This window comes from Peromyscus maniculatus, chromosome 6 (genome assembly GCF_049852395.1).
Source record: "Peromyscus maniculatus bairdii isolate BWxNUB_F1_BW_parent chromosome 6, HU_Pman_BW_mat_3.1, whole genome shotgun sequence".
NCBI lineage: Eukaryota > Metazoa > Chordata > Mammalia > Rodentia > Cricetidae > Peromyscus > Peromyscus maniculatus.
Window position 1 is genome coordinate 137,977,149 of NC_134857.1, and position 14,071 is coordinate 137,991,219.

Sequence of the window (14,071 nt, forward strand, 5' to 3'; positions counted from 1 at the left end):
CCAACAATAGTTCGTAGATGAGAAATATCTCCAAATAATCTTTGAAAGTCATTAAGAGTCTGTAGTCTATCTCTCCTAATTTGCACCTTTTGGGGTCTAATTTTTTGTAGCTCTATTTTATATCCTAAATAATTAATAGAATCCCCTCTTTGTATTTTTTCAGGAGCAATTTGTAATCCCCAGCAAGGCAAAATTTTCTTTACTTCTTCAAACATTCTTTCTAAAGTATCTGCATTTGAGTCAGCTAGTAAAATATCATCCATATAATGATAAATTATAGATTTAGGAAATTTTTTACGTATCACTTCCAATGGCTGTTGTACAAAATATTGGCACAGAGTTGGGCTATTTAACATTCCCTGTGGGAGGACCCTCCATTGAAATCTTTTAACCGGTTGAGAATTATTATAAGTAGGCACTGTGAAAGCAAATCTTTCTTTGTCCTTTTCTTGTAAGGGTATTGAAAAGAAACAGTCTTTTAAATCAATAACTATGAGAGGCCATCCTTTTGGTAACAGAGTAGGCAAAGGAATTCCAGATTGTAGAGAGCCCATCGGCTGAATTACTTTGTTAATTGCTCTAAGGTCTGTTACCATTCTCCATTTACCAGATTTCTTTTTAATAACAAATACAGGAGAATTCCAAGGGCTGGTTGACTGTTCAATATGCTGAGCATTTAACTGTTCTTCTACCAGCTCTTCTAAAGCCTGGAGTTTCTCTGTTGTTAAAGGCCATTGCTGAACCCATACAGGCTTGTCTGTTAACCATTTTAAAGGTAGAGCTGTTGGTATTTTTGGAAGATTATCAGTTGTTGTGCCCTGTTCCTGTATAATATGGATGGCTGGTGACCACTCAAAATAATGCCTTCTAATATTTCTCTCAGAAACATGTGCTAGTTTATGATTTGTTTCTGAGATTGGAGGGATTTTAATCTGAGTATTCCATTGTTGCAACAAGTCTCGACCCCACAGGTTCATAGCTATGTTAGCGACATATGGTTTTAATTTTCCTCTCTGTCCTTCTGGACCTATACATTCCAGCCATCTTGCACTTTGTTTCACTCCAGATAATGTCCCAATTCCTAACAGTTGAACGTTTACCTCCTGAAGAGGCCAAGCTGGATGCCAAAATTCTGGTGCAATTATGGTAATGTCCGCACCTGTGTCTACCAGACCAGACAACAAAACACCATTTATTTTTATCGTTAATTTTGGTCTCTGTTCATTAATAGAAGTTTGCCAAAAAATTTTCTTTATGTTTTCTCCTGAATTTTCTATTCTCTCTTTTTCATCATCCTGACCAGCCTGATTTATTCCAATAGTCATTTGGTTATTTAATCGCTCAGAGCAGGGATTTCCTCTACAGCTGCAGGAAAGGTTTGAACTGGTTTTGCTATGGGGGCCTGCATGAGGCCCCTCCGGGAGTTTCCCGAAAACTGAGGCAAAGGATTACCCTGTCTGTCCTTTGTTGATCTACATTCGTTGGTCCAGTGTTTTCCCTTACCACACCTTCTGCATACTCCAGAAGGAAGGGGCATTCTGTTGCCATTGTTCCTTGAAGAAACATTGCTTCTAGGATTGACCTGTTTACAGTCCCTTTTAAAATGTCCTTGCTTTCCACACCCAAAACATCTAACACTCCTCAAACCTTTTGAAATTACTTCTCCTACCCACGTATCATGCTCATCAACCTCAACATTAATTGTTTCTCTAATCCAATCTTCCAAAGGTGCAGATCTTGCCCTTAACGGCCTGATTATTCTTTTGCATGCTGCATTCGCATTCTCAAATGCCAAAGCTTCAATTATTGCCTTACTAGCTTCTGATCCTGAGACCATTCTGTTTACTGCTGAAGCCAATCTTTCTAAAAAATCTGTGAAAGATTCTTTAGGGCCTTGCATAACCTTTGTGAATGACTCATGTTTTTTTCCTGGTTCATCAACTCTGTCCCATGCATTCAAGGCTGCCATTCGACATAAAATTACGGTTTGAACATCATATAAACATTGTGTTTGTATTGAAGCATATTGGCCTTCTCCAATAAGCTGATCCTGACAAACTTGTATTCCTTTATCCCTCCATTGTGTTTCTACGTTTCTAGCTTCCTCCTTAAACCAAGTCAGAAATTGAATTCTCTGGCTGGGTTCCAGAACAGCTTGTGCAAGGTCCCGCCAGTCCTGTGGTATAATCCTATTATATGTTGACCAAGAGTTTAACATTTGCTTTACATATGGGGAATGCATGCCATAAGATACTATTGCCTCCTTAAACCTTTTAAAATCCATCAGTTCAATTGGAGCCCAGATATTTTGTGTAGCCATTTGATCAGGCATCTGCTGTACGGTTACAGGATAAATTAAGGATGATTGTGTGAAAACAGGCTTTCTTTCTGTAACCTTATGATCCAAACTTGAACCAACTTCACTGTTAAAATTAACAGGTTTTTCTAAAGCTGTTATCCTGGCACTTAAATCAACTATCTTTTTAAATAGTAAAATGAGAATAAGCATGGTGATTAACTGCATAATTCCCATAATACTAATCTTTTCATATAGTTGTTCCATTGTCAGACTGCCTAAAATTTCAAACAAAACCCAATTTTCTTCCAATGTACACAGGAAACCCATTTTTTTAAATGTGGAAAAAATTTGTCTTTTAAATAGTTTCCTTTATGACTTACCAAATCTGCGTAGAACAGTAGAAATCCGAGCGAATTTCAAAACAGCCACCTAGAGTCCTAGGTGTAAATCCAGAGAGAGAGAGAGAGAGAGAGAGAGAGAGAGAGAGAGAGAGAGAGAGAGAACAGAGAGACAGAGAGAAAGCAAGAGAGAAAGCAAAAGCGAAAGTGAAAGTGAAAGTGAAAGTGAAAGCGAAGGGGTAGCCGGCTAAAGCTTAAAGCCAGCCACTTGTTCCCTCTGAGCCGAGTCAAGGCTTGGCTTTACAGCCAGGGGCCCTGTTTAGCAGGGCAGGCCTGAGCTGTTTGTAGCACTGGCTTTAAGCAAGCAGCTCACAGTCCGGCCTGAGCCCAAGCAGACCTGGGCCGGAGCTAGGGAGCCGGCTGCTCCGGCTAGGGAGCCGGCCCCAAGCAGTTTTTAATGGATTCTTGTCACGTTGGGCGCCAGATGTAGATGTAACCAATCGTATTATTAAAATAAGAAACACAGAGCCAAGGTAAAAGAGAAAAGCCGAGAGGTCAGAGCTCAGAGATAAAATCTTACCTCCTGCAGTGCTCCTAGCTTCCCCGAGAGAGGGAGGTACTTCCTGTGTCCCTGTTTAAATATTCTTTCTGTTCTGCCTTCTCATTGGTTGTAAACCCAACCACATGACTGCCTCATCACTGCCTGTAAGTACCGCCCTCCAGGTCTTAAAGGCGTATGTCTCCAATACTGGCTGTATCCCTGAACACACAGAAATCTACCTAGCTCTTCTAACCACCACACTCTTACTATGGCTCTAATAGCTCTGACCCCAGGGCAACTTTATTTATTAACATAAAATTAAAATAACATTTCAGTACAAATAAAATATCACCACACCATAGCATAAAAAAATGTAACACATTTTCAACTACTATTCCACAACACCGCATGTACCAGCATTGGTCTACATTTTAGGATGGATCCACCAGAGCCCACCCAGTTTTCCGTATCTTGGAGATGCCATATCATCTCAGATCGGTGTCCCTTTCACAATGGGGAAGTAGCTCTGCTGGTACACATCACACTTTGGCAGGCTTAAGCCACAGGGGATGAGACTTTGCCTTTTCTGGTAACTCCCATAAGAGTCTGAGATCTTAGACCAAGGTTCAGATAGAGCCACTGTTATAGACACCAGGAAGCAAGAGTTGTTTCTCCCAGGAATAAACAGGAGGAAGAGATCAGGTTCACTTGCATGAGATTACTGGACATAGGAAGTCCTCAGTCTCTCCCAGGATGTCTCCTCAAACACCCGAGTGAGAACACAGATACCTTGGAGTGCCCATTCAAGACAGGCTGTGGCCTGCTCTCAGCTTCATGTGTGGGATTTCAACAGTGCAGGGAGGGCACCTCAGGTCTGAAGGGTGCCTTGTACAGCATGCTGTATCAAACAGCTCAGTGAAAAAGCACCCTGGAAGTCTGAGCTTAGCAGACCATTCCCTCCATGGCCACATGGACTTACTAAGAGGGAGGATGTGGAGAGTTTAAAAACAGAACCATTCCTTCAGTGTGAACTGCTACTAGGGGGAGGCATGGTTACAGGTAACCCAAAGCTGCAGATAAAATTTGTCTCTAAGAAAGGTAGCAGTCCCTTCTCAGACTGAGGAACAGCATCTACAGAATGGCTGTGATGGTTACTTCAGTGTTGACTGCGGTTCTCAGTTGTTTGGTCAACACCAGGCTAGATGCTGCTATTAACATAAAGGATATTAACCCTGCATGCAACGGAGGCCTTCCCCAACTGGTAGACTTTTTGACAAAAGATAGGTTTCCTTAAAGAAAAATGATTTTGCCTCAATTCCTCAACACCTAAATTCTTCCTGCTTCCAGTTTGATGGAATGTCCTTCAGACTTGAGACTCAAGCTCTGTGACCCTATGAACCACAAAGACACACGGGCAGAACACACACACACACACACACACACACACACACACACACACACACACACACCCCTCTTAGTCTGTATAACCCCTAACAATCACAATACTAGTCATTTAATTCTCCCAGTTCTAAGACACTGAACATACAATGGCTGGACCCTACATAAATGGAAGAAGTTGGGCCAGTCTGCCAGGAAATCAATCTCATTGCCTACATTCTACAATGCAGGAAGCCATCCTGTCAGTGGACATGTAGGAAGTCAGACTGCTTTCTCAGAAATCATCCAGAGCTTAGTTATCACTCAGCCACTAGTGCTCAGGACTTGGCCAAGTATGCTGGCTACCCACTCACAAAGAAAGCCTACTTCCAGTGAGAGCTACCTGCTGTTGCACACACCTGATCTACAGCAAGTTGTAACATGCCTGATCAGACAAAAAGCTTTCGGCCAAAACAGTTTTAAAATTCTAATTATTGGACTCACAGCTGTTCATAATCATTTGCTCATGATGTAATGTGCCCAACTATGAAAAACTGTGGTTTCTTTTGTTTTGTTTTACAGAACACATGTAGATTTACTAAGGAAAAATTAGAAAGAACTCTTGTTGAGGGAGAAATACCCAAAATATTCTGGTTTTAAATACAATAAATAAGCTTACTTCAATAGCTTTACTATTTAAGATAATAATATGAAAAGTATAAAAAGCACTGAGTTTATAATTTGTACCTAATCTGCAAATATTAAACTTTAAGGATAAAATTAGTCAATTACATTTATAAAAATCAATAAAGTTTGAGACCTCTAGAGCAGCCACTGGGAACTAAAAAGAACCCCAAAATAGCAAAGCAGTATCTGGGAGGGGTGCATTTGATAACTGGATTTATTTAAGAAAAATAACAAATATCAAGTACAACCTTTAATCACTAGAATTTCACAGTAGGCATTTCAATCATTTCATTGATTTTTGGCTTGTGGTAAATAAAGTGATGTTAAAAAACATCACTTTCAATAATTTTCAACAGAATGGAAAAAATCACGGTTGACTTAAGATCATTTAATAATTTAACTTCATAAAACAATACTAAATTATGACACTGTAAACATGATTAAAATATATCTTAGGCTACAGAAAAAAGAAAAGCTCAACAACATAATCCCCCAAACAGCACAATTCTCACTTCCTTGGATACAAATGTAGCAAAATTATCAAAAAGATACTAACAGAACCAACCTGTCAGTTAGAGGAAGACAAACAGAAGACAATCCTTAACAGGGAAGATCCCCAGAAGGTTATAGCTGTAAAAGTCATTAGGTGCTTTAAAATGTTCTCCGGGAAATTCTGCAAATGCTCCTTAATGGTCTGTCCAGTTATTTGGAAGATCTGACCCCTTGGATGCAGCTCCTGACGGCAGCACTGGAATGCCAGCTTCAACTCAGACTTCAAGGGTGCTGTATCAATAATGCACAGGAAAAGAATGTCAGTGACCTCCACACTCCTACTCGGAGAGCTCTTTCTGAGGTTCCTGCTTATTCACCCATGTCAGCTGTATGAAAGTGACACCTTTAGAGGTGACAGTGAGGACACTTTAATTTTGGTGATGGTCAGATTGGAACTGGGGTGGCTCTAGACTGGGTTTGTGGTGGATGGAGGAAGGAGTTGTGAGTCAGATGCCCAATACTATGAGAACCCAAGAAGCTGGAGATGATACCAAAGGTGGCCCGGAAGTCTGAATCATCAAATGTCTTCAGTGAGGCTGATATTATGGTAGGAGATGTTGGGTGGGTTGGGGGCTTTTCTTTCTTAGAGGGGATAAGTCAACTCTAGACTGAGGGACCAAGTTCACAGATGTTGGCCAGGTAAGTATTAGGCACACTTGCTGGAGTATGAATCTCTAGCGAGGCCACTCTTTGTAAATATGATGACACCCACCCTCAAGATTAGACACATGCTAGCAGAGAAGCACTTAAAAGAAATGCTCAGCCAGGTGGTGGTGGCACATGCCTTTAATAATCCCAGCACTCAGGAGGCAGAGGAGGGTGGCTCTCTGAATTTGAGGCCAACCTGGTCTACAGAGCAAGTTCCAGGACAGCCAGAGTTATACCAAGAAATCCTGTCTTGAAAAACCAAAAAGAAAAAAAAAAAGGGAAAAGAAAAAGAAAGAAAAGAAAAAAAAGAAATGTTCGGCATCCTTAATCATCGGGAAAATGGAAATTAAAACTACTTTGAGATTTCATCCTATTCCAGTCAGCATGGCCCTGTCAGAGGAGCAGCAGGTGGCAATTGAAGTTCAAGGTGTCAGCCCACCAGGAGGCAATCCCCTGACCGGTGACTCTCCGTTAGGCAAGGTCCCCAAGACCACAGACCCCGGAATGTCTTTTGCTTCTGCTGTGTCTACACATCTGCTGCTGCCATCTGTCTCTGGTATCTGGCATGGTGTGACGGGTGTGGGGAGATCCCCACTGCCTGTGATGTAGTGTGTTTATCTCATGGAAATATTCCGTTCTACTGGGTATTTTTACCTCTGGATTATTATGAAGATGACTTCCTCTCTAAGCTGTACCATCTAATTGATAATAACGTTAGCTTATACAGAGTTTTGATGAATAAAAATAACTACAAGGAAATATTACACAGCTAGGGCCTGTGAGTTTCACTTAGGACCTGCATAGATCGTAGCTCAAGCTAATGATTAAGAGAAACAATTGAGTCCCAGTAGCCAGGCTGGCTCAAATTCAGTCTTTTTTTTTTTTTTTTGAAAGACACAGTCACAGGTTTTGGTGTGCATCACTTCAGGTTAGATCAGATGTTGTGATAACAGCCTTAAGACCAAAAACCGCAGAAAACAATCTAAAGTTCACAAGGACACAAAGCTAGCGTGAAAAATACAGAGCAGCCCAACTGTTACTGGCTGATGTATTTTCTTGTTAGGGTTGCTTTATGATCAAAGGTAGTGATTAATTGCTTGTACCCATTCGTGCCCTCAATCTCCTGGTATAAAGAACTATTGATGAATGGAATGCATCCTAAGGATCTAGAATATAGCTGACTGATTGTTCTTTATGTACGGAAGTTAAGGTTTGTGATTCCTTTAAGATTCCTTATAAGATTAACTTTCGGGATAAATAGTAAAATGATTGATTCTTTCTTTGTAACCACAACATGCAGCCTGCCAACAAAGGAGTTGGCTATGAAAAAAACACTTTGTGGGGCTGGAGAGATGGCTCAGAGGTTAAGAGCACCCACTGCTCTTCCAGAGGTCCTGAGTTCAATTCCCAGCACCCACATGGTGGCTCACAACCTTCTGTAATGAGATCTGGTGCCCTCTTCTGTATACATAATAAATAAATAAATAAATCTTAAAAAAAACAAAACAACACCCATACACATAAAATTTTAAAAAAGTAAAGAAAAAGAAATTAAATTAAAAAAAAACACTTTGTTTACTCATGTTCTGTTAATCTGTAACCAGTTACTTAGATATAAGCTTATATGGGATATTGGGAAGAATTTGTTTTTAATCATGTAAGAGAGATAAACAAAAAACAAACAAATGTGTTTTTACCTGTACTCTGCAGGAATTTAGCAGAATCACTGTATGGGGAAATATTAGAATTAACAGCTGTTTTTTAGAAGTACCTTGACCTTGAAGAATCCTTGTAGAAGACAGCTATTGTTTTGCTGAAGGGGCTGTGTAGCCATCCCATGACTTTGCTCACAAGATGCCTCAGGCAAACCTGAGGCTCTTGTATTATTGTGTATTGCACACAATACATAACAAAGGACTAGAGTGATGGAGGCATGTGATGCTCTCCTTCAGTAAGACATGTAAATTTAGATTAGGGATCTTGGTATGAGGAAATACTTTGTGTAACAATCATTAAATATTCCTCTGTATGGCTGTACAGGGTTCAGTCCATCAGAAGAGGGTTGTTGTGGATATCGTTCTATATAAATAAAACACTGATGGCCAGTGACCAGACAGGAAGTATAGGTGGGACAAGGAGAGAGGAGAATTGGGGAAACAGGAAGAAGGGGGAGAGACACTGCAGCCACCGCCAGGACAAGGAACATGTAAAGACGCCGGTAAGCCACCAGCCACGTGGCAAGGTATAGATTTATAAAAATGGGTTAATTTAAGATAAAAGAACAGTTAGCAAGAAGCCTGCCACGGCCATACAGTTTATAAGAAATATAAGCGTCTGAGTGATTATTTGATACTTGGATTGTGGGACTGCTGGGCTTGGTGGAACCTGGAGAGAAGCCCTCCAGCAACAGAGGGTAGACCTTCCTACTGTCACATGGGCCTTAAAATTTCATCTTGGAGTGCCTTCTTTCTTCAACCAACAATGAAAAGAACAAAGAAAGAACACAAAAGAATAGAGGATAAAAAAGGAAACCATCAAGAGACAGTGTGCTTTTTCCCTTAACCCTCCTCAGATAAGTCGAGTACACTCAGACTCTGTGGATTTCCCTTTGAGCCCTGTGCTGCTGGAGGCTGCCCCACAGGCAGTGATAACCAATATCAATAAAATGAATGACAGCTCATGCTGGTGAAGATGTGTAATGGGGGAATACTCATTCATTGCTAGTGGTAGTGCAAACTTGTACAAGCCACTATGGAAAGCAGTGTAGTGGTTCCTCAGGAAGATGAGAATCAAATGTCATCAAGATCCAGTTATACCACTCTTGGACATGTACTTAAAGGACACTTGCTCAACCATGTTCATTACTGCTCTATTTATAATAGCCAGAAATTGGAAACAACCCAGATATCCCTCAACAGAACAATGGATATAAAGAAAATGGTACATTTACACTATACAGTATTACTCAGCCATTAAAAAAAATGAAATCATGAAATTCACAGGTAAAGGTATGGAACTAGAAAAAAAAATCATCCTGAGTAAGGTAACTTAGACCCAGATACTATATGTATTCACTTATATGTGGATTTTTACTGTTAAGTCATTGACAAGCAAGCTACAAACTGCATAACCACAGAGGTTAGACAGAGTGTAAGGGACTAGATGAAGGGACAGATCTTCCTAGGATCTATCCTAGAAAGGGGAAAGAGAATAGACAGCTTTGGATGGGTGGGTGGGTGGGGGCTACAATGGAAGGATCAAGTAGGGAGAGGGAAGGAAGAGAGGGGCAAGGAAGGGACTATGGGGAGGGACAGTTAAAACGAAGGGCATTTGAGGGGTTGCATAGAAACCTAGTACAGTAGAAGCTTCCTATCACACATACATATGTGAAGGCGATCTAAATAAATCACCAAATAACAGGGAGACAGAGCCCCAACTGGACATGTCTCGTCATCAAATAAAACTTCCAGTATTGGGAATGGGTTGCATCTAATTGAGTTCTTTAGGGCCAAAAGGCTCCCACGGAACCACAAACAACCCAGGCTATTGCCATGGCTCCTGGTAGCTCTCCACAAACTGACGATAAGGTCCTATTACTGAAGACAACACTTAGACAACTTACTGAACATGGAGAAGTGGAGCTGGTGCCCACCTAGAGATTTCACCCCTACAGATTAGTATTCATAGTACTGGAAGGTTCTCTGCATGATACCAAAGGAGAAAGGTGAACACCAACCCAGCTACACCAAACAGTACAAAGTTTGCAGTAATAACCAACCAATATATGATTTGAGTTAATCATCAGTTAATCTATGCACTCCATGAGATGGAACCCATGCCCAGTGTTGCTTGGGTGGCCAAGAACCTGAGATTAAATAGGGTAGGGACCTAGGGGGAAACCAATTACTACTGTTCTGATAAACGAACGCAGCGATAAGATGACTCCTAGTAACATTCTGCTATACTCATAGACCAATGTCTTGCTTAGCCATCAGAGAAGCTATCTCCTGCAGCAGATAGGGACAAATACAGAGATCCAAAGGCAGAAATATGCAGAGTGAGAGACCTTGGAAGACATTGGAAATGAGAGACACTGAGCCCTAAAATGGATGTCCTCCATCAACTCTCCCCTTAGAGCTCAGGGAAACTGGGGAAAAGCAGGCAGAGAGTGTAAGAGCTGGAGGGGATGGAAGATAGCAAGGAATCAAGGCCTTTCAGACACAACAAGAACTCACAGGGACTGTGGCAACATGTACAGCACCTGCATGGGTCTGCACCAAATGAGGTCCCAGAGCTGAGAAAAGTGGACACGCCTCTATTCTTAAAGCCAGAAGGTAGCTGCATTTGATAGTCATTTGCTAATAAAAAATTAGTTTTCTCCAAGTGAGTCTCATTGGGGAAACAAACCACTCCCCCCCCCCCCCCCGTTTTTTGGACTTTACAGGTCCTTTGTGTATATATTATAGCTTCCAGTTTGGTGGTCTTATTCTATGTATGCAAACAAGTCATTTCTTGTGCTTTTCCATCAGCTCTCTATTTGTTTGGCTGTTTTGTCACATTCTGATTTGTTTCTTTCTTTTTTTTTTTATTATTCCTTAGATTTTTTTCCATTTGTTTTCTAACAAGAGACAGAAAGGGCATGGCTCTGGATAGGAGGGGAGGTGGGAAGAAACTGGAAGGTGCAGAGGGAGGGGAACTTATCAGAATATATTATATGAAGAATCTATTTTCAATAAAAGAAAAAAGAGGACATATGTATACATGCATGCATACACACAAAACTCACCGCTGCCTTCAAAGCTTGATCCAGGTCTTCAAGAAGGTCCTTTTCATCCTCTAGGCCCACAGAGAGTCGGATCAGTGTGTCACTGATCCCAAGGGTAGCTCTGTCCTTCTCAGGCACAGATGCATGGGTCATGATTGCTCTGGAAGTAAATGTGAAGAAATGTTATCATTGGATTGTGCCAGGTATATTTCTAGCTAAAATGTTGGCAGTTATCTTCAGGTCTCTTTCTGCTCCTATTTTTAAACTTTTATAATTTTTCAAAGGCAAATAGAAAATAAGCAATTATCAAACTTACCTCTTTTTGTCATGCTTTTATTACTCACATGCCATAAAAATGGGTTAAGGACAGCCGTTTGGTACCCTGGTAGGGGAGAAACCAGCCACCTGTGGACTGGACCACCTGTCTGAATGAGACTTTAGCTGAAATCAAATTGCTCCTATACTGCTCTTTAAAAGAAACATCCTTCTGAGGCAGATCCATGAAAAGCAACCCCAGGCCTCTACCAGCCAGCAGCAGGCAACAGAAATTCTAGTGCAGAACACATGGAAGAAAGGACTGAAAATGTTTCCAAACTATAAGCTGATCATTCTCAAGACGTGCAAAGTCAGGCTTCCACTGTATCATGCACTACAGGAAGAAACAAGCTGTTCTCTTACATTAGAGGATGAAGGAGGTTCTGGAGAAAAGCAGACAAACCTACCCAAGAAGTCCTGGCAAGATGGTTATGGAAGCTCAAGGTAGGGTCTGAATAGACTGAGAACCACACAGGGGAGGCTGTGATACCTAGATCCAAGGTGTGTTCTGCCGCCAGTATGCTTATTTCCCTGTGCTCTGCAACCAACAACCCTCAGACCACAGGGGAAAAAAAAGCACTTGAATTGTACAGTACATAAACAGTATCTTTTGTTGCTCTAAGGAAGTTTTTTTATTTTTATATATGTGTACGTGATTGGTGGAAGGGGCACAGGATGTGTGTAGAGGTCAGAGGACAAATGTGTGCAGTCTGTTTGGTCCTTCAACCTTTACGTGGGTTCTGGGATGTGTGGTGATATATTGTGTACCCTAATAAATTTGCCTGAAGATCAGAGAACAGAACGAGCCACTAGATTAAACATAGAACCCAGGCAGTGGTGGCACATACTTTTAATCCTAGCACTCAGGAGATCTATATGGATCTCTGTGAGTTCAAAGCCACTCTGGACTACATGAGATTGACTCAGTCTAGGAGAGAAACAGAGCCGGGCAGTGTGGCACACACCTTTAATCCCAATACTTGAGAGTCACACACCTTTAATCCCAGCACTAGGAAAGTTGAGACAGGAAATGAGGGTAGGGAAGAAAGGTATATAAGGCATGAGGAGACAGAAACTAAAATCTTTCGGCTGAGAAAAGCTTTTCAGGCTGAGGAGTCCTAGAGGTAACAGGTGGCTTGTTCCTTTGTCTTTCTGATCGTTAAGCATTCACCCCAATATCAGGCTCCGAGGTTTTTTTTTTTATAAAAAAAAAAAGACCAGTTAGCAATTCATGTTACGGGGATTGAACTCAGGTTGCCAGGCTTATGCAGCAAGTGCCTTTATCTTGCTGGCTCTCTAAGGAAGTGTTCAGGTGGTTTTTGTTTGAACACAAGCTAGAGTTACCTGAGAAGAAGAAACCATAGTTGAGAAAATGCCTCCATAAGACTGGCCTGGATGCAAACTTGTGGGGAATTTTCTTAATTAATGCGTGGGCTGGGCCCACCCACATCAATCATTAATTAGGAGGTCCACCCCAGAGCAAGTAATCATGAGACATAAGGAAAAAAGGCACAAGATTGCACACTCAGGATCCCCATAAAAACATTAAACTGGTAGCTATAATATATACACAAAGAATCTGTAGCATAAAGAGAGAGAAAAATATGTAAATAAAATAAATGTAAACAAAAAAGTTTTTTTTTTTAAAGTGAAAGGAAACGCCTTGACACAATGGTATGAAACAAGGAACCTCCCAAGAAGCAACCGAGTTCATTCCCTGTTGGCCACCTACTGCTGGGTGTGCAGCCATTAATTTTTTTTCAATATTTGAAAGATTTATGTTGTCTGAAGAGAAACCAGATACATAATATGAAAATTTTTTACATACAGTTTACTTTGTAAAGATAGTGGGGGAAAGAGGAAGAGGAGGGAGGGAGGGAGAGGGGAAGAGAGAGAGAGAGAGAGAGAGAGAGAGAGAGAGAGAGAGAGAGAGAGAGAGAGAAAGAAAGAGAACAGGAGAGAAAGAGTTAAAAGTAATCATTTTCTTATCCTAAAATTAATAATTTTATTAACGTCTAAGGGGGAAAATGATTAAAAATCTGAAGCCTTAAGACACTGAGCATTCATGAGCTGTTGGGCAGCCTTTTCTAGAACACTGGCTGCCCATCCTGGAGTGGGTTATCAGGTTCCTAAAATGAAGACACTGAGAAATGTTCTCCAGCAGCAGGAACATTCCAGAATTTCACACATTTTAGAAAGGTTGTAAAAACACTGGTAATTAGCACAGTATTTTTGTTTCAAATAATATACCATGAGTAAGAAGGGTGGATACACACCTTCTTTTCTAAATATGAAAGACTCTACTGATCATATTGGTAAACTCATGATTTTAAATCCATTTTCAGAAAAGTAAATGATTTTACTATTAGAGAAATATTAGTGATTATATGGAAATGAGGTGTGCTAGGGATTATCAGCGTTTTGATGCCTGCAGCCATTACTTTTTAATGTGTAGGAATTTCACGTAACTTCTATCTTAAAAGCATTTCATAAGCATCAGTTAAAGTACATGAAGTTATTTTAATTAGGGCATACTAGAAAAGTATGGA

General features: G+C 40.8%; 1 protein-coding gene across 1 annotated transcript in view; it reads right to left on the bottom strand.

The window, feature by feature from the left end:
* Positions 1-5,438: 5,438 nt before the first annotated feature.
* Positions 5,439-14,071, bottom strand: part of Cth (cystathionine gamma-lyase) — a 34,574-nt gene continuing 25,941 nt past the window's right edge. The window contains exons 11-12 of the mRNA XM_006974906.4: positions 11,229-11,367; positions 5,439-6,025 (exon numbers count right to left, since the gene is read on the bottom strand). Of these exons, the coding sequence (XP_006974968.1) occupies positions 6,017-6,025; positions 11,229-11,367 (148 nt within the window). The 3' untranslated portion in view covers positions 5,439-6,016. The remainder of the gene's footprint in view (positions 6,026-11,228; positions 11,368-14,071) is intronic.